General features: G+C 40.1%; 1 protein-coding gene across 2 annotated transcripts in view; it reads left to right on the top strand.

Annotated features, from left to right (window-relative positions):
- fam168a (family with sequence similarity 168 member A) overlaps positions 1 to 19299 on the top strand; it is a 71588-nt gene extending 52289 nt beyond the window's left edge. The window contains exons 4-8 of one of the 2 annotated variants that reach the window (XM_055636586.1): positions 7199 to 7324; positions 12272 to 12414; positions 16535 to 16712; positions 18096 to 18226; positions 19148 to 19299. In XM_055636586.1, the coding sequence (XP_055492561.1) occupies positions 7199 to 7324; positions 12272 to 12414; positions 16535 to 16712; positions 18096 to 18208 (560 nt within the window). In that variant the 3' untranslated portion in view covers positions 18209 to 18226; positions 19148 to 19299. The remainder of the gene's footprint in view (positions 1 to 7198; positions 7325 to 12271; positions 12415 to 16534; positions 16713 to 18095; positions 18227 to 19147) is intronic. The other variant, XM_055636587.1, reaches the window with a different exon arrangement.
- The last annotated feature ends 463 nt before the right edge of the window (positions 19300 to 19762 follow it).

Below are 19762 nucleotides of genomic sequence, written 5' to 3' on the forward strand. Positions count from 1 at the left end.
TGGCAGGCTTTGTCCTGCCCCCACTTCCAGCTTTTGCCCGTACTATAGTCAGTCTGAAGAAGGGTCATGAGCCAAAATGTTGCCTATCCTTGTTGTTCAGATATGCTGCCTGACCTGTTGAATTACTCCAGCACTTTTTTTAAAATTGTAAGCCAGCATCTACAGTTCCTCGTGTTAACAAATTAATTGATCACTTAATTGAGCAGGCATTGGCTGGGCTGGTCAAAGGGCTGTCATCTGTGCAGTAGTTATTTAGTCATTTGATGGGAGAATAATTGAGGCATCAATAACGTTCAGCAGAATATTCGAGTAAAGTCGAGTAGGGTGTGTTCAGTGAAGTCTAACATACAAATTTGAAAACTTGGGTCTGAATTATTAGTGTGACTTTGGCATGTCTAATACGCTTGTAATCTATGATATAGTTGTCACTTTCATCCTACTTTGAGAGTGTTATTAATAAAATAGAATTCTTATTTTATCACTTTTTCCACATATAGGATGGCTTAATGCAGGCACAGCTATTAAATGTAGGCTAATCCTAGAAGGTCTGATTTTAACCTGTTGAGCTATCTCCTGGCTACTGCCTACATTTCTGAAAGGAACTGGCAGTAATCCTTGAACTTTTTATTTTCAGGACATTAAGTCATGGTCATGCAGCATTGGAACAGGCTGTGTATGTAGACCGAGAATGCTCCATCTAAGCTAGTCCCATTATCTGCATTTGGGCCATATTCCCCTCAAACATTCCTATCCATCTATCTATCTGTCCAAATGTGTGTTAAATGTTGTTATACTTGCCTCAACCACTACTTCTGGCAGCCCATTCTGTACACCTGTATGGAAAAAGTTGGTTTCCTAGTAAATGTACCTCTCTCATCTAAGGTCTTGATTTCCATTTGCTGGGGGGAAAAAAGACTCTGGATTCACCCAATCTATTCCCTTCATGATTTTAAGATTGTGCAGGATTTGTTGACAGATTGTGAAATCTAAATGTCAGTGGAACCTGGAGAATCACCTCTTGGATCATAGAAACATAGAAACATAGAAATTAGGTGCAGGAGTAGGCCATTCGGCCCTTCGAGCCTGCACCGCCATTCAATATGATCATGGCTGATCATCCAACTCAGTATCCCGTACCTGCCTTCTCTCCATACCCCCTGATCCCCTTAGCCACAAGGGCCACATCTAACTCCCTCTTAAATATAGCCAATGAACTGGCCTCAACTACCCTCTGTGGCAGAGAGTTTCAGAGATTCACCACTCTCTGCGTGAATCATGCTGCACATCCAAGACTCATTTTTAATGGAAATTGTCAAGCTGAAGAGTAACAGACTACTGGGAGAAGTTATTAAATTATTTTCAATTATACTTGTTTTTAGTAGTGTGTTGATAGGGCTTTCATAACCTCGTCCCCAGCTTTACCATTTCTCAAATTGAGGGTTTTTTACAGACAGACTCTCCACAGCATCCAGACCACATCTAATGGATTCTAGTATGTGGAAGCCCAGCGTGGTGAACTCTTAACACCTGGACTAAGGAAATGGAGGTGGGGAAGAGGGGGTGTGGTGGGACTGGGTAATGAGAAAGGTTTGAGGATGTTGCCAGGACTTGAGGGGTTGAGCCATCGGAAGAGGTTCTGTAGGCTAGGGCTTTATTCCTTGGATCGCAGGAGGCAGAGGAATGATCTTAGTGCGATGAGCAGATTAGACAGGGTGATAGAAACATAGAAATTAGGTGCAGGAGTAGGCCATTCGGCCCTTCGAGCCTGCACCGCCATTCAATATGATCATGGCTGATCATCCAACTCAGCCATGATGGCACAGACTATTTTCAGGGGAATCAAAAACAAGCAGATATATGTTTAAGGTGAGAGGGACAAGATTTAAGGAGCAAACTTTTCCACTCAGGGTGGTGGGTATATGGAACGAGCTGCCAGTGAAGGTAGTTGAGACAGATACGATAACAGCATTTAAATTACACTTGGACAAGGTACAGGGGTAAGAAACATTTAGAGGGATGGATATGGACAAAATGTAGGCAAATAGGACTAGCTTAGATGGGGCATCTTGGTCGGGATAGATGAGTGGCGCAGCAGTAGAGTTACTGCCTTACAGGGCCAGAGACTACAGGTACTGTCTGTACGGAGTTTGTACGTTCTCCCCGTGACCGTGCGGGTTTTCTACAAGATCTTCAGTTTCCTCCCACACTCCAAAGACGTATAGGTCTGTAGGTTAATTGGCTTGGTATAAATGTAAATCGTCCGTCAGAGTGTAAATGTGCGGGGATCGCTGTTCGGTGTGGGCTGGGTGGGCCGAAGGGCCTGTTTCCGTTCAGTCTATCTAAACTGAGTTGGGCCAAATGGCCTGTTTCTGTGCTGTATGACTGAACCTGTGGACAGCTGTTTGAAGTGGTGGGATGTGGTCTGTTGTTTCCTCGAGACTCAAGCTGGTGGTTATTCTTAGTAAAAAATAAATTTCTGTCTATAGTACAAAGTTACGTAATAATGAATATAAGAAATAATAATATTAAATATAACGTGCTGTCGGCCCTTTGGTGTTTGAATGCTGCCCGTAAGTTCATTTTGTGAAAGTTTTGTTCAAAATTTATCCTGAGATGGTGAATGAGATTTTTGTACACTGCAGGTTTTTGTGTTTATGTGCACGTCTTGAATAAACTCAACACATTTTTTGTCTTTTTAACTGCAAAATATGCACCTTTGTGGTTCTCCATTTTTGGCTTCATCAAGTATTAAATATTTAGGAAACATAGCCACTTCCTATTTCATATTTACAGTGCCCTCTGTAATGTTTGGGACAAAGACCCATCATTTATTTATTTGCCTCTGTACTCCACAATTTCAGATGTAATAGAAAAAAATCACATGTGGTTAAAGTGCACATTGTCAGATTTTAATAAAGGCCATTTTTATACATTTTGGTTTCACCATGTAGAAATTACAGCAGTGTTTATACTGCAATGTCATGTAAATGAAAGTAGTCATGTTTAGTATTTTGTTGCATACCCTTTGCATGCAATAACTGCTTGACGTCTGCATTTCATGGACATCACCAGTTGCTGGGTGTCTTCACTGGTGATGCTCTGGCAGGCCTATATTGCAGTTATCTTTAGCTTATGCTTGTTTTGGGGGCTAGTCCCCTTCAGTTTTCTCTTCAGCATATAAAAGGCATGCTCAATTGGGTTCAGATCGAGTGAAACTCCTTTGTTGCTTTAGCAGTATCATTGCCTTGCTGTAGAATGAATCGCCCGCCAATGAGTTTTGAGGAACTTGAGCAAATAGGATATGTCTACACACATCAGAATTCATTATGTTACTACCATCAGCAGTTATATCATCAATTAAGATAAATGAGCCAGTTTCTTCAGCAGCCATACATGCCCAGGTCATAACACCCCCACCACCGTGTTTCACAGATGAGGTGGTATGCTTTGGGCAGTTCCTTCTCTCCTCTCTTGGGCACTTCCTTCTCTCCTCCATACTTTGCTCTTGCCCTCACTCTGATATAAGTTATCTTAGTCTCATCTGTCCACAAGACCTTTTTCCAGAACTGTGGTTGCTCTTTTAAGTGCTTCTTGGCAAACTGTAACCTGGCCATCCTATTTTTGCGGCTAACCAGTGGTTTGCATCTTGCAGTGTCGACTTTGTATTTCTGTTCATTAAGTCTTCTGCGGACAGTGGTCATTGACTAATCCACACACAACTCCTGAAGAGTGTTTCTGATCTGTCGGACAGGTGTTTGAGGATTTTTCTTTATTATAGAGAGAATTCTTCTGTCATCAGCTGTGAAGGTCTTCCTTGGCCTGCCAGTCCCTAAGCTCACCAGCTCACCAGTGCTCTCTTTATTCTTAATGAAGTTCCAAACAGTTGATTTTGGTAGGCCTAAGGTTTGGCTGATGTCTCTAACCGTTTGATTCTTGTTTCTCAGTCTCATAATGGCTTCTTTGACTTTCATAGGCACAACTTTGGTCCTTGTGTTGATAAACAGCAATAAAAGTTTCCACAGGTGATGGAAAGATTGGAGGAAAGACTTGATGCTGAGAGCTCTCTTAAACCTGCATTATGGAGGCAATTACAAACATTTGTGAAACCATGTGTCCCAAACATTATGGTGCTCTGGAATAGGGGACTACGTATGAACACAGCTGTAGTTTCTACTTGGTGAAACCAAAATGTATAAAAATGGCCTTTAATAAAATCTGACAATGTGCACTTTAACCACATGTGAATTTTTCTGTCACAAATCTCAAATTGTGGAGTACAGAGGCAAATAAATAAAAGATGGGTCTTTGTCCCAAACATTATGGAGGGCACTATATTCAGTGAAATACTAGATCAATCAAGATTGCCTGATGAAAACTAGTTTATTGATTTATAAATGTTACATAAATCAGCATCTCTATTTCAAGCACCTAAGTTAAGCCATTGATAGTGCCAGCAGGCAAACCCATGTTGTGGTTGATTTCCCCCATTTATCTGCATATTTGTGTGTATAAGTGGGTGTAGATATCTACAGTAACTTGAGTGTGTTCAGGAATATCTGGCTGGCTTCTGGTAGCTTCCAAGCTACCAGATTTTGACGAAAATCCTATCGTGCCATGATGTCGTCATGGCGTTGGTACTATAGACTTGAGTATGTTGCCTCCATCTCCTAATAGGTTCAATTAACTAATATTTCTGTTTTCTGTATACCTTCCCGTGAGGTGCTGAAGATTGTCTTGGTTCATTTAAATACACAATCTCCACTATCCTGCGAGGCTTCCATTATGCAAAACATCTTTATCATCCCCATGTGCTTGCTTCATTGTATTGAAATTGCTAATAACTTCTAGTCCTTAAATTGAATCGTGGAGCCAATGTGCTGAATGCTAAAACTCCCATTGAACAGCTGATTGGTGTATGTTTAGGTGACTTCCTTTAATTTGTTTTGCTAATATTAGTATATTACATAGACGCAAGAATCTGCTGATGCTGGTTTGCCAAAATATAGGGGTGGCACAGTGGAGCCAGCGATTCGCTCCCGACTACTCTGCTCGTCCCTGCAATAGGATCATGGCTGATCTTTCCTTGTTTCTGTGTTCCGTAATCATAGAAACGTAGAAAATACGTGCAGGAGGAGGCCATTCGGCCCTTCGAGACTGCACCGCCATTCAATATGATCATGGCTGATCACCCAACTCAGTATCCTGTACCTGCCTTCTCTCCATACCCCCTGATCCCTTTAGCCACAAGAGCCACATCTAACTCACTCTTAAATATAGCCAATGAACTGGCCTCAACTACCTTCTGTGGCAGAGTGTTCCAGAGATTCACCACTCTCTGTGTGAATAATGTTTTTCTCATCTCGGTCCTAAAGGATTTCCCCTTGCCCCTGGACTTCCCGAACTTCCCGACTTCCTTGATTCTCTTCCTGACTAGAAATCACTCTGCCTTAAATCGATACACAGACTGTGTCCACGGTGCTCTGTGGTAATGAGTCCCATATATCAACACTCGGACAAAAAAAATTGTTCTCATCTCAATTTTAAAAGGGTGCTTCCTTATTTTGAGACCGCGCATTTTAATTATGTGTCATTCCATGAGAGGAAACGGCTCCACTCATTCCCTCAAGAATCTTATTTTGATAAGATCACCCACCAATCATGCTTCTAAATCCCAAAACAATGGTTACCAATCTGTTTAACCTTTGGGACAATTCTCCTTGCCAGAAATTCTTATTATGCATCTTCTCAGAACCACCTCCAGTGAATTATTTCTTTAATGCATATTTGTGTTTTGTTTTTATACTCCACCCCCCTTGAAATGTTCTGTTAATATTCCCTCCATGTGTGCTAGCTTGTGCTTTGTCACAAGGATTCACCAAATATCATTAACAAAATATTGTTCAATTCATGCAAAATAAACAAGTTCATTTTTCCAATTGATATGGCACTGGCTATTTTCCCCATTCATTTATTTAATTCATCTTATCAATTCAAAAAAGTACCATTGGAATAGATTTGACGGAAATGGAGAAACTGGGAGTAGACTCCTTGCAGGGATTGGAGTGGAATGGGATGTATTCAAAATGGCAGAGGAAATCTATGGGCTTGTAATGGATGTTGAACCAAATCTTGGGTGGAGAAAGAATTTGAGGAAAGGAAGAGTTAAGCCCCTGTCCCACTTAGGAGACCTGAACGGAAACCTCTGGAGACTTTGCGCCCCACCCAAGGTTTCCGTGCGGTTCCTGGAGGTTGCAGGTGGTTGCCGGAGGTTGCTGGTAGTGGAAGCAGGTAGGGGGACTGACAAAAACCTCCGGGAACCGCAGGGAAGCCTTGGGTTGGGCGCAAAGTTTCCAGAGGTTTCCGTTCAGGTTTCCTAAGTGGGACAGGGGCATTAGGGAAGGATCACGAGAATGTGACAGGAAGGTGGAAATTGGTAGCAATGTTACGACATTTCAGAGTTGAGGACCAGAGCAGGAAGCAGCACCAATAGCAATCAAAGTCCAGGAAAAAGATGAGAGATTGAGCCTAATATTTAGAGACTAATTGCATTAGAGCTGCAATATTATGTAAGGGTTATTCAAGACAGAATAATAAAAACGAAAAAACTTTTATTATTCTATTATAAAATTCTATATAACTTTTGTCTGTTTTGTGGGCTCCAGTTATATTTTTCTATTAATCGTTTGATTTCATCTCTGTTATTGGGTACATAATTAAAATGGTAACACTTACATTGGAAATTTATAACAGGAAAGAAACTAAGAAAAGAACCAAGTGTTTGTCATATGCACCCAGATATGAACTAGAGCAATGAAATTCTTTCTTGCATCAGTTTATGGGCACATTAAATGTGATGACAACAACAAAAATACATTGTTATTCTAAGTAAACTAGACCATAATAACGCTAGGAAATTTAGCATTCATAAATGAAAATGTTGATGGAGGTCTTTCTAAAACTGCTCTTAAATGCTTTTAGCAGTTAATATAAGTCAGTTACTACGCTTCCTTTTTGAAATAATTCATGTCATGTTTCAAATGCATTAATGTTTCAAATTCATTGAAATTTGAGATTTCATGTCTGAAGTTGATTCTGTACATGCTATACTTTGAGACTAAGATGCCATCTAACCATGAATCATTGCATTGTTAATGTTGAGACCAATTTTATTTTGTAACACCATTTTCTTCTGTGCAAGCTTTATTCATGATGAGGCAGAGCTGGCCACAGACGTCAACTTCTGGGACCTCTGAGGGTACTTATGACCTCCCAGTCGATGCTGGCACGGAGAGCAGAACTTTCCAAGCTTCTTCTGCATCATTCAGTAAATAAAATTACTTTTTAAATATTTTAGAACTGAGTTATTTTAGTGAAGTGTAATGTGCAGAAGAGTCCTGGGGAGTAGTGAGGCAAATCATATTTCATGAAGCATTTGAAATTGCTAAAGGTCTTGTGTGGGTTTGGGCTAAGAAAGCTAAGGTTGGCCTCTTATTTGGAGATAGAAAGCAGTTAACTCTGCAAAGGAAGTATTAATTTAGGTGTTAAAGTGGAAATGTAATGTTGTGTTGCTAATAGTCATCAAATTCATTACAAGTTGACACTTTTTTACTATTACCAATTCAACTAAATTATTGAAAAACTGATGGAGACTAGAGCACCAGCAACTATTCACAAGATTAAAATGCTTAAATTTATTTCAAGACCTAGTTGATGCAAGAGACTTCTTAAAAGGTGTTAATGAAAATCATGGATACATTTCACTTCCCTGTAAGGCGTCAAAGTGTGAATATTTTGGCCATGTCTCTTCTGCACATCAGTTAGAGTAATTTAATAGAGAAATGGTATTTGCAAACAATCTCAATGATGTAAATGACTAAGAATCTCAAACTACTTTCTGTGGCATTATATGCCCAGCTGCAGCTAAAATCCTTGCTTTCTAAAGTCTGCTTCCAGTGGAACAAACTCAAAATCCATTACACAAGTTGTACTTTGCCAATCAACGTGATTTCTTTTTGTTGTGTTCTGCTTTTAATTTGTTTAGTATTCAAGTTACATTGCACTTTAGTGTTGCAGTATTACATCGAATGATTAATTACATGGGGGTATTAAATTCAGAAAAATATTCTTGCTTTAAAATAATACAGAGCATTAAAGTACCCCACCACCTCATCTTTACCATGGACGTCCAGTCCCTTTACACTTCCATTCCCCATCAGGAAGACCTAAGAGCCCTCTGGTTATTACTAGAACAGATGATACTCAACCGGTTCCCTTCTCTTCTGCCTGAAGGTGCTCATTCTTGCCCTCAATGTTTCTTTTGATTACCCTCACTTTATTCAAATCAATGATGTAGCCATGGGTACTCCTATCAGCCCCAGCTATGCCTGTCTTTCCGTTGGCTATGTTGAATACTCCAAATGTATCTTCCTTTCTTGTTAGATTCCATCATTTGCAAACCTTTGGCTTCTCCACTTATCACCTCCAGACTACAAACTATCTCCCCTCTGCTCCAGTCTTGAAGAATGGTCTTGATGAAATGCCGTCTGCCCATTTCCCTCCACAGATGCTGCATGACCTGTCAAGTTTCTTAAATTCGTTTTTTTGCTCTGGATTCCAGAATCCATAGTCTCTCATGTCAGCAATAATAAAGTATAAAAGTTAATCTGAAAACCTGTTGCACAGATTGGTAGATATTTACTTGATTTGATGATCAGCATATTCATTAATTTAATCCTTTCCCTTTTCTAATTATAGCTGCACTATTATTGTTTTACTGTTTTACTCCAATACACTGGTGAAGTATATCGGGTATCGAAGCATAAGAAAGAAGCACTAATAAGAAAATTGTTGTGTGGTACTGACACTTGTGTATTTAAAAGAAAGTCCACAGCAATTCATACCCTGTTCCACGATAAGGGGAAGAAGCTGCAAAATAGAATATCATCCAATTTCTAATTTGTTTTTGCATCTGATTTATTTGGAAGTTAATAATAATAGAATGTAAGTAATTTCATTGCATTTTAACTGATGATTGGAAAAGTTCCAATTATGTTCCAAATCAAGAATTATGGTAATATTTTCATTGTCTTTCCCACGCCTATCTACGCCAAAAAATCATTGTTATAGGAAATATTTATGACTTCAATCAGCTTCTTCTCTATATTTTCCCTTTCCACTTCAAATGGACTCCATCATTTTTATGTAATACTATAGCAAGTGGGAGCTGTTATGTTGTGACACTGAAAACAATTGGCTATTCAATGAAAAGGAATCAATTCTGAGTTGTCAATGGAAGAGCACTCTAAATTATCTGTGGAAAAACATTGAAGATATTGTCTTCCAGATTGAAGGTCTTTTTTTCTAATTTCTTTCAGAATCCTTTCTGGAGAAAGATTTATATTGTATGACCTAAACTCCATTTTCCCTAATTTAATGAAAATTGGGCAGGGCCAAATATTTAAAAATGATTGTAGATTATATTTGTGGGCAGGTTGTACTGTACGCATGACTTTTTCCAAAAGGCTGGCCTCGTCCAATTTCTCTACATGAAGCGGTAAGTCTTTTTTAAGAGGCAAGGTGATTTGCATTACCTAGTTAGTTGAGGTGTGTATGTATGTGAGAATGTGTGTATGTGAATATTTTAAGTAAATTAGAAGATGACTAGATTCAACAATAGAAATCAAATGCTGGAAATATTTTGTCAGACTAGGGGCATAATTGTATTTGTCCCGGGAAGGGTAATGATAAATAATCCAGAATATAAATCATGTACTGGATGCAGTATTCCAGCCTTACCTTGGGTAAACAGCACTTGTTCAAGCAAATACATTCCAGATAATGTGAAATGATATAAAATTGAAGTTTTATAAATGCCTCATAGTTCTGTAGATTTTAATGCATTCATAGAAAGTTAAGTGAAAGCTCTGGCATGGTATCTTAACCAAATGAAAATGTGGGATATTCCTTCCTGATGCTTTGCTTTTGGAGATATTATTTGTTGATGCATAATAGTAGGGACTTATGAGTCTAGGAGGTTTAAAAAACATTTCCTTCCAACAGAGCATTCGGTTTTCACTTATAACATCAACATTTTTTAATGCTGGGTTTTGCATCCAGAGCAAATACTGCTTGGATACTTTAAGGCTTTGCCAACCACCAGACAGCTATTAAATTGAGCTGTATCAATACATTTCCAGTTTCTTGATACCAATCTAAAAAATAACTTGTCAACTTCAACATGCTAACTTTTGTGTTAATGACTCCTAAAATGATTGGTCAGAGCCAACAAGATCAATGACTAATTGAAATTTAATGGCAATTAAGCCAGATTTATATCTACTTTGCAGCCCATTTTGGGGGAGAGATTATGGTTAGAATATTCAACAGCACATCTGTATGAAGACATCTAACATAATTTTTCATCAAAGACCAGCATTGTTTCAATCATTTTTTTGCATCTGTGGAATTCTCTGCCTCGGAGGGCGGTGGAGGCAGGTTCTCTGGATGCTTTAAAGAGAGAGCTAGATAGGGCTCTTAAAAATAGCGGAGTCAGGGGATATGGGGAGAAGGCAGGAATGGGGTACTGATTGGGGATGATCAGCCATGATCACATTGAATGGCTCGAAGGGCCGAATGGCCTACTCCTGCACTCCTCTGACAATAGTCTATTGTCTATTGTGCTTGTCGATGGGTTAAGATTATCTATAATTGAAACTGCTAAACCCTTGGAATGATTTATTTTGAGGCATGTTCACCAAGGATCATTTTACACTTAGTTTTGTTTCCAGTGTTATTTTTCTGTTTCCCATGCCACATATTGTAATAGTGGGAGTCAGTTGGCTCATTCTAGTGATACTAATACAGCTTTGTAACCAAGCACTGATTAACCTTTTTCCCTTCCCTGAGGGGAGGGGAAGATTTCTGTTCAATGTCACCTCTGACAGATACATAACTCAGATTGAGTATGTATTTCATTACTTTTGAAATGTAGATGTTGGTATAATTTTTGTGTAAAGTGTTTTTGAACATTTTTATTTTGCCACACAGTAAGTAGTTTGAGATTTTTGTCATTATGAGATATTGCAGACCTTTGTCATAAAGATACAGACTGAAAACTGTGGCTACTTAATAGCTATCTTGCATAAGCAATCTTACAAGATCTTGCGATTCATAGCGAAACAATGCAGAGTTGACCAGGGTTGAAGTATCTTCAGACCCGAAACGCTGCCTATTTCCTTCGCTCCATAGATGCTGCCGCACCCACTGAGTTTCTCCAGCAATTTTGTGTACCTTTGATTCTCCAGCATCTGCAGTTCCTTCTTGAACAGGGGAAAGCATCTGGGGAGGGGGTGGTTTGGGTGGGAAGGGACGAGTTGACCAGGGAGTTGCGGAGGGAACGGCCTCTGTTGAAAGCAGAAAGGGGTGGATGTGGGGAGATGTGTCCAGTAGTGGGATCTCTTTGGAGGTGGCGAAAGTGTTGGAGGATTATATGCTGTATGATTCAGGGTTGCCATTCCGTCTTCAGAAATTCCCACATTCTGTTATAACAAGAATTGAGCTTCCCCACAGAAAATACTGGCTAGTACATGTCATGAGGGCTCATTTAAAGGGGTGACTGTATCAATCCCATATGTTTTCCCTGGATCCTGGAGATTGTTGAAACTTGATTATTTTCCCCCCACTTCTACAGGTGGTAAATTGTTCCCTTTTTCAATTTTTGCTTTCGTTTTTGGACTAGATTCCTACTCTTTATTCGCTGTTACATTTGAAGTCATTTCCAATTATTTTCTAAACCTGCCATTCCTGCTCTTGTTCATTTTTTAAGAATTGAAGAGGCACTGAGGGTGTGGGAGCAAAAAACCACCTTGTGTGCATGTGTAAAGCACCTATTCCAGCAACTTCTTGGCTATTACCTTAATGGTTTAGTTATCGTGTGAGTTATCTTAATGCGAGTTAAAGTTGAATGCAGCAGCAGCCTTGGTATGAGTAGGATTTTTACTGCATGCTCTAAATTAATATAAAGTATTTTTACTTTTCAAAAGTTTTATTTGTGTTGGTGTTTAATTATTTACCACTGCAGCTTTGATTTCTAAATTTAGAATGATATAATTTTGAGTTGGTTTACTTCTAATGATTTTGACAGATCATGTCAATTAAATGTGAGGAAAATGAGATTTGCAATATCAAATTGTTTCAAAAGCCAATCTAGAAATTAGAGAAAAGCTCTTGGGTACTGTTTTTATTTAGCTCCTAATTGATTTTGTCTTTATAGGATACACTGGAGGAACCCCCTACAAGGTAGCACCTACTCAGAGTAATGGTGCACCACCACCATATTCTCCATCTCCAAACCCATACCAGACTGCCATGTATCCCATTAGAAGTGCCTATCCACAGCAGAATCTGTATGCCCAGGTAAATTTTATGTGAAATAGAAATGCGATTATCCCTGCATGATAGACCATTGATCTGATAAATTTGCATTGTGTTGTGGCAAGATTGTCAAAGATAAAATGCACATCACCCCATTTAATCTCCGAGTGTATAATTACACAATGAACTGGATTGCTGAAAGTTAAAGTTGTGAATGCTCTACTGTTCTAGTCTTATTAATGGTTTAATCATTTGTTGTTAGCTCCTTATCTGTAACCATCTCTAGCACAACAAGCCTTTCCCTGATGCCTTAAGAGCCTGTCCCACTTGGGTGATATTTTCGGCGACAGCCTGGAAAGAAGTTGTCGCGCGTGGTCGGGGCATGACGCGTAGGTGACGCGTGGTATCTCCCTGTCACCCCAGGATTTTGGAATGTTCAAAATCCAGGGTCGACATTTGGGTGTCTCATCGTGTCGTGCGCCCTGTCACACGCTGACATATGCTGTCCTGTGGGTGACGCCAGGTTAGGGTTCGGGTTAGGGACCTCAGATGGGCTGTAAAATATTCTTCCTTCAATGCATGGATCAATAATATATTAAAATTAATACAATAAAATCAATTGTGCAAATGAAAAGATGTCCGAGTCATTCATTTTTATTTATAGATGTTTTGGTCCGTTTCCAGATCCAATCACCGTCTCTATAACTTTTCACAGGGATGGATTCAGTGAGTGTAGACTGAACTCCCCTCTCCCCTCCACCCTCCGCCTCCACCCCTCCTTCTCCACTCCCGCCTAGCCTTCTTCCCTCTCCCCCCCTCTTCCTCCCTTCTCCACTCTTCCTTCCTTCTCCCCGCTCCACTCTTCTGCCCCTTTTCCTTCCTCCCCTCCCCTCACATCCTTCCCCCCCCCCCCCCCCCCCCCCCATTTGTGGGCCCAGCCTGCGGCCACCGATCCCCTGCACACTATCCCCCATTCTAGGGACAATTTATACAAACCTGTGCGCCTTTTGAGTGCGGGAGGAAAACCTAGCTCAAGCCGTAACCCTAACCCTAGGTTGATAGGCTTGGTATAAGTATAAATTGTCCTTAGCGTGTGTGGGATGGTGTGCGGGGGGTCACTGGTCGGTGGGCTTGGTGGGCCGAAGGGCACTGTAGCTCTGAACTAAATGTGACAGAGGGGCGCCAGGGGGTTGGACTCAAACCCCCAATGTTCTGCCAGCTCCTCATGGGAACTAAACTGTTGGCCACGAGTTGTCCCAGGGGCAGATCTCTCTTCCAATGGTATCTCCAACCCCCAGAGGCAGTGGGCCTTTCAACTGGGTACAGGCAATGCTGTCAATGTACCAGTGCCACCCACCTGCTCCGGCCACTGTGTCTAAATACCCACCACCCATTTTGAAGCTAGGCGGGAGAGGGGGAGTTGGGGGGTGTTGTTCCCAAAGTCTGCATTTGTCCAATAGTCAATGTTACTAAAACAGATGATGTAGCCTTTGTGCAGTACTATTAGTGGGATCTAGCTGTGACTGGCTGGGTCCATGAATGGGTGGTGTTGGGGAAAGTGGTGGGGGGGGTTTGGAGAATGGGAGAAGAGAGGGAGAGAAGGGGATGTGAGAGGGGGGGGGGGGGTGGGAAGTGGAGTGGGAAGAAGGGGGAGGAGAGAGGGAAGGGTAGTGGGGGGGGGGGAGAGTGGAGAAGGAGGGATGGGGACGAGAGGGGGGTGGAGGGGAGAGGGGAGTTCAGTCCACACTCACTGAATCCATCCCTGTGAAAAGTTATAGAGATGGTGATTGGATCTGGAAGCGGACTAATACATCTATAAATAAAACTGAACGACTCGGACATCTCTTCATTTGCACAATTGATTTTATTGTATTAATTTTAATATATTCTTTAAAATCCATGCATTGAAGGAAGAATATTTTACAGCCCATCTGTGATCCCTAACCCTAACCAGGTGTCACCCGCACGACAGCATACGTCAGCAACTGTCGTGCAACTAGACGGTTTTTTACGGGCGTAACGAAAAAATCGCAAAGTGGGACAAGCCGTTAATGCACTCTGGACAGTGGCTGTCTGATGTCTAGATCAATATATTTTGTCATCTTACATTATTAAGTTTACATGGTCATTATTAATTGTGCAAAATTGGCTACCATGTATGTTGATTTAGTATTATTGGTTTAAAAATATTTAAATGTTTTGGGATATCATTTGGATGTGAAAGATGCTACTGACTGGGTCACCGATGATGCTGAATTCCTTGGAATACCAGGTAAATCATTTTTTTGTCTCATGTGATACTGAAAAGATATCTACAAAAATCCTTGTGCATTTGACAATTTAAAATAAATCCACTTATTTTATTGGAATAATATGAACACGTGCGACAAACAAGCATGTATGATCTAATGCGTAGAGAAAAAGTCACAGGTTCAATTGGCTGAATGGTTTACCATGTTCTGCTTTTGCCAGTTCAATGTTGTACAGACAAGCAAATTAAATATGAAATCAGTATTTCCCCGTCCATATTTCTCTTGACATGTAACAAAATGGCTAGTCTTAAGAGTTTGGCTTGTGGGATAACATAACCCAGCTAGATTTGCTATCCACTTACTGGTCACACAATGGATCTTTTTTCTGCTATGCTAATATAGAGCCTTCATAACAAGGGGTGTTGAGCACAGGAGCAAAGAATCATTCTAAAGTTGTACAGGGCCCTAGTGAGACCACACCTGGAGTATTGTGTGCAGTTTTTGTCCCCAAATTTGAGGAAGGACATTCTTGCTATTGAGGGAGTGCAGCGTAGGTTCACAAGGTTAATTCCCAGGATGGCAGGTCTGTCATATGTAAATGGAATTAAGCGGCTGGGCTTGCATACTCTGGAATTTAGAAGGATGAGAGGGAATCTTATTGAAACATATGAGGTTATTCAGTGTTTGGACACACTGAAAACATGGAGGCAGAAAACATGTTCCTGATGTTGGGGGAGTCCAGAACCAGGGGGCCATAGTTTAAGAATAAGGGGTAAACCATTTAGAACGGAGATGAGGAAAAACTTTTTCACAGAGGGTTGTGAATCTGTGGGATTCTCTGCCTCAGAAGTTAGTGGAGACCAATTCTCTGGATGCTTTCAAGAGAGTTAGATAGAGTTAGTACAAAATGTTGTGTTTTTTTTGTGTGGGACCTACCTGGCTATGTTTCCAAGTATATTCCATTCTGGCAACTACTAGAACTGGTGGAAGTAAAGATCAGTACTCCTGAATCAACCTGTTTGTCAAGCTGGTTCCCAACACTATTGAGGTTGGAGCTGCTCTTGAGGTGGTTGCCTTCCATTGATGTTTCATTTTCTACCATAATTAACTACTCTGTAGTAAAAGTAGTTGTACTACAGAACCTCGTTCTGATCTGTTGCGTGTGCTATTGCGTAGGTGTGTATTGTAAACTTTCTTTGTGCTGTTTAGCAAGCATGCCTTGTATTGCAGCTTCACCAGGTGGGAACTTCATTTTTAGAAACATTTGATTCTGTTTACGACAATTGCTTCTGCACTGAATAAACAGGGTGGATCTCCAAACGTTTTAATTTAGAAATGCAGCGCGGAAGCAGGCCCTTCAGCCCGCCAGCGGTCCCTGCATACTAACACGCTAGGGACAATTAGCCTAAAACCTGAGGTACACAAAAATGCTGGAGAAACTCAGCGGGTACAGCGGCATCTATGGAGCGAAGGAAATAGGCAACGTTTCGGGCCGAAACCCAGAAGGGTTTCAGCCCAAAACGTTGCCTATTTCCTTCGCTCCATAGATGCTGCTGCACCCGCTGAGTTTCTCCAGCATTTTTGTGTACCTTTGATTTTCCAGCATCTGCAGTTCCTTCTTAAACACTAAGCCTACAAACCCGTATGTCTTTGGAGTGTGGGAGGAAACCGGAGCACCCGGAGAAAACCCGTGTAGGTCATGGGGAAAACGTACAAATCCGTACATACAGCAGGATCGAACCCGTGACTCTGTCGCTGTAAGGCAGCAACTCTACTGTGCTGTTACTGTGCGGTCCCTGTCACAGATGTTGTGAATTGAAGCTTGCACTTTGTCATTTTTACTTTGATTGTATAGATTATAGTCTAAATGAAATATAAGTTTTTAGCTGATTTCTATCATTTTTTTTAAGCAGGGGGCTTATTACACACAGCCTGTGTATGCAGCACAGCCTCATGTAATTCACCATACCACAGTGGTGCAGCCCAATAGCATTCAACCTGCTATATATCCAACTTCTGTTCCTGCTCAACGGACCAACGGGATGGCCATGGGTATGGTTGCTGGGACTACCATGGCAATGACAGCAGGTAGGCAGTCTGCAAAGTATATAGTGCCTCTTAGCAAATAATAAACAAAGGTTGTGTTAATAGTCCACGGAGGCAGTTAAGCTCTAAGTGGGTTTCAGTACTTCATTGCCTTACTGAGAAAATGTCTGCGTTCAGAAATGGAGAAAATGAGCACTGCAGGGTTTATTAAGTTCAAACTTATCCATCCGTTAGCTGTGTATTTAATACTCTTGGGCAATTACTAAACATGGCGAAATATTTAAACCAGCAACATTCTGGAATCATTTGATCATTACACTGCAGTGTGATTCTCAAAGGAACTGTTATATTCAAAAAGTTTGTACCAAAGTCAATCAGAGCTGAAATGGCCCATTATCTTGATAATATGCTGCATCCCGCCTTGCATGTCAAAGGCCAGTCATTGTTGAGATCAGTCATTCAGAATACTTCTATCTTATCCTTAAAGTTTTAAGAAAAAGTATAGTCACTGGTTGATATGAGAGACTTTCACTTAGTGTTTTATAACCTCTTCGAATTATCTTGCTACTATGAAAGTTGTGCAACTTGTGTGGTTGATCCACTGTAGAGTATAACCATAATTCTGTGGATGTTCTTGCTACTTTATGTAAATCATGAAAGTTGTGCAACTTGTGTGGTTGATCCACTGTAGAGTATAACCATAATTCTGTGGATGTTGGCAATATGATTTGCGGGAGTTTCTGATCAGGTCAGGTGTCATTTCTGGACAGAGAAACTAATGTTTCAGATCAGTAAACTTTCAGAATAATTCTGATGAAAGGTTGTTGCTCTGAAATTAATGTTATATGCCTCCTCTGACGTTGTTGAAACTAGGATAGGATTGATAGGATTCCAGTACAGGATGTATTTCTTCTGATAAGAATGCAACCAAAAGAACCAAATTGACTTTCCTGATGCAAGATCTCAACTGAAATGCATACTACCACCACAGGAGATTGGTGATTCTTCCATGCATTGTTTTCCCAGATTTCGGCATTTGTAGTCCCTTGACAATGAAATGTAGTTGCATCTTAACATAGTAGTAGGAAGTCGGCCCAACACCGTTCATGCTGCCAAGATGTCCCATTTTATGGGTTTGACCCATATCCGCTTAAACCGTTCCCATCCATGTACCTGACCAAATGTTCTTTAAATTTTGTTATTGTATCTGTCTCAGCCACTTACTTTGGCAGCTCGTTCCACACACTTTCTGCATGCCAAATGTTTCCCCTCTGTTCCTCTTAAATCGTGCTCCTCTCTAATTTTTGATTCCTCAACGTTGGGGGAAAAAGACTGCATTCACTCTATAATTCCACACAAAATAGTTATTTCTATGTATCTGAAATGTTGAACAGAAGTTTTATCATTTCTTCCTTGCCTCAAAAGGGACTCTGCTGACCACGCCACAACATACTCAACTAGGACCACATCCAGTTTCTGTGCCAACGTACAGGACTCAAGGAACACCTGCGTATAGCTATGTACCTCCACACTGGTAAATTCGCAAACCAATTCATGTAAGTTTAACTTCCAATGTCATTGCTTTTGGTTTTAAGCTTTTATTTTATTTTATTTTTTTGATCTAGTCAGCACAGACAAGGCTGACATTTATTGCCCATCACGCACAATTCTGTTTGTTTGCATTGAATTACATCTGTTAACTCTGGGTCCAGTTTCCTAAGAATCAATTCCATCCCTCATTACGTTCGGTTTGTGTGTGTTTAAAGAAAAGGTGATGCTTGTGTGTGGAATACCTATGAAATTTATTTACAAAAAAACAAGTTGCTTCCCAATTTTAATGAGCTGAAATGTCAATCGTTGTAAACTTGATTTATTGATTCCTGTTTTCATAGTAAAAGTACATTAGGTGCGTTTAAGGTGTGTTAATTACACTGGTAATTCACTTTACGAAACCTGTGCAGATTTTAGTCCAGATTTGAATGGAATGCCATATTTGCCATTTTCCATTCTAAAGTTACATACACTCTTTGTTTTGTGCACAGCCACTCCTTGTTATTTTAAAATTAACATCTGTATCTAATTCCTTTGTTTGGCCCCTTTCCATTTGTATGATCCTAATTTCTTGTGGGCAAATTTAAATGACCAATTATTTAATGCCCAATTTAAGAATCAGGATTTTGTTTGTTTGATTACAATACATCAATATTTCTCTACCAAGATCTTGCCTTCAGCTTACAACTAGGAGAAACAAGCAGTATTTCCCTTTTTAGGTTCTAAAATCCAAATAAAAGTTAAATCAAGGTTCCATTGAAAATATTTGTACGGATTTCCATCCAGGATTTCCTTGTTTTTTTTCTGTTCTTGAATGAAATTACTTATATTCACACTAACTTTTAGATATGTTTGAATTGGCATAAAGTTCTCTCACACACACACACTCTCACTCTCTTTCTCTCTCTCTCTCTCTTCCTTTACAGATCTGGAGTCAGACATTGTATGCAACTACTCAAGTCTTACGTTGGTGCTTGTGCATCGAAGCCACATGGCACCAAATCTGTTTGCAAGGACAAAGTGCAAAGGTCACTTTATGCATTTAGTGTTTTTTTGTAAAAGCTGCTTTTCTCCAAATTTCTGCCTCATTTTCCAAGTTCTTTTCCATCGTAGCTGTTCAAAATTTGTTACAGACCAACATTTGTTATTACTAGCGAGGCTACGGCCAAAGGGGCCTATTCAATGGTGAGATTATATCCTTATAAAAATTGCATGTTCACCATTTCTATTATTGAGATCCTATATGGAGGTCTAGATTGAGATTTAAATGCAAAAAAATATGCCCTACTCTAATATACAATCCCAAGCAAGACAAATACATGATTTCAGTTTAAAGGGAAGAGTGACTGTCTCTTTGATCTGATTGATGTTCTCAATCTAGCAAATAGCAGCCATTAAACCTTAAATGTTCAGTTGGAACGTTAGCCTTTCTAGTTGCTTTTAAAAGGCATTATCAATATTAGTACTCACCACTGAAATGGCCTTTAATCTTTGTTTATGATAGAATTATTCAGGAAAGCTTTGAGGGGTTAAAGGGATAT

Source organism: Leucoraja erinacea, chromosome 6, assembly GCF_028641065.1.
Source record: "Leucoraja erinacea ecotype New England chromosome 6, Leri_hhj_1, whole genome shotgun sequence".
NCBI lineage: Eukaryota > Metazoa > Chordata > Chondrichthyes > Rajiformes > Rajidae > Leucoraja > Leucoraja erinaceus.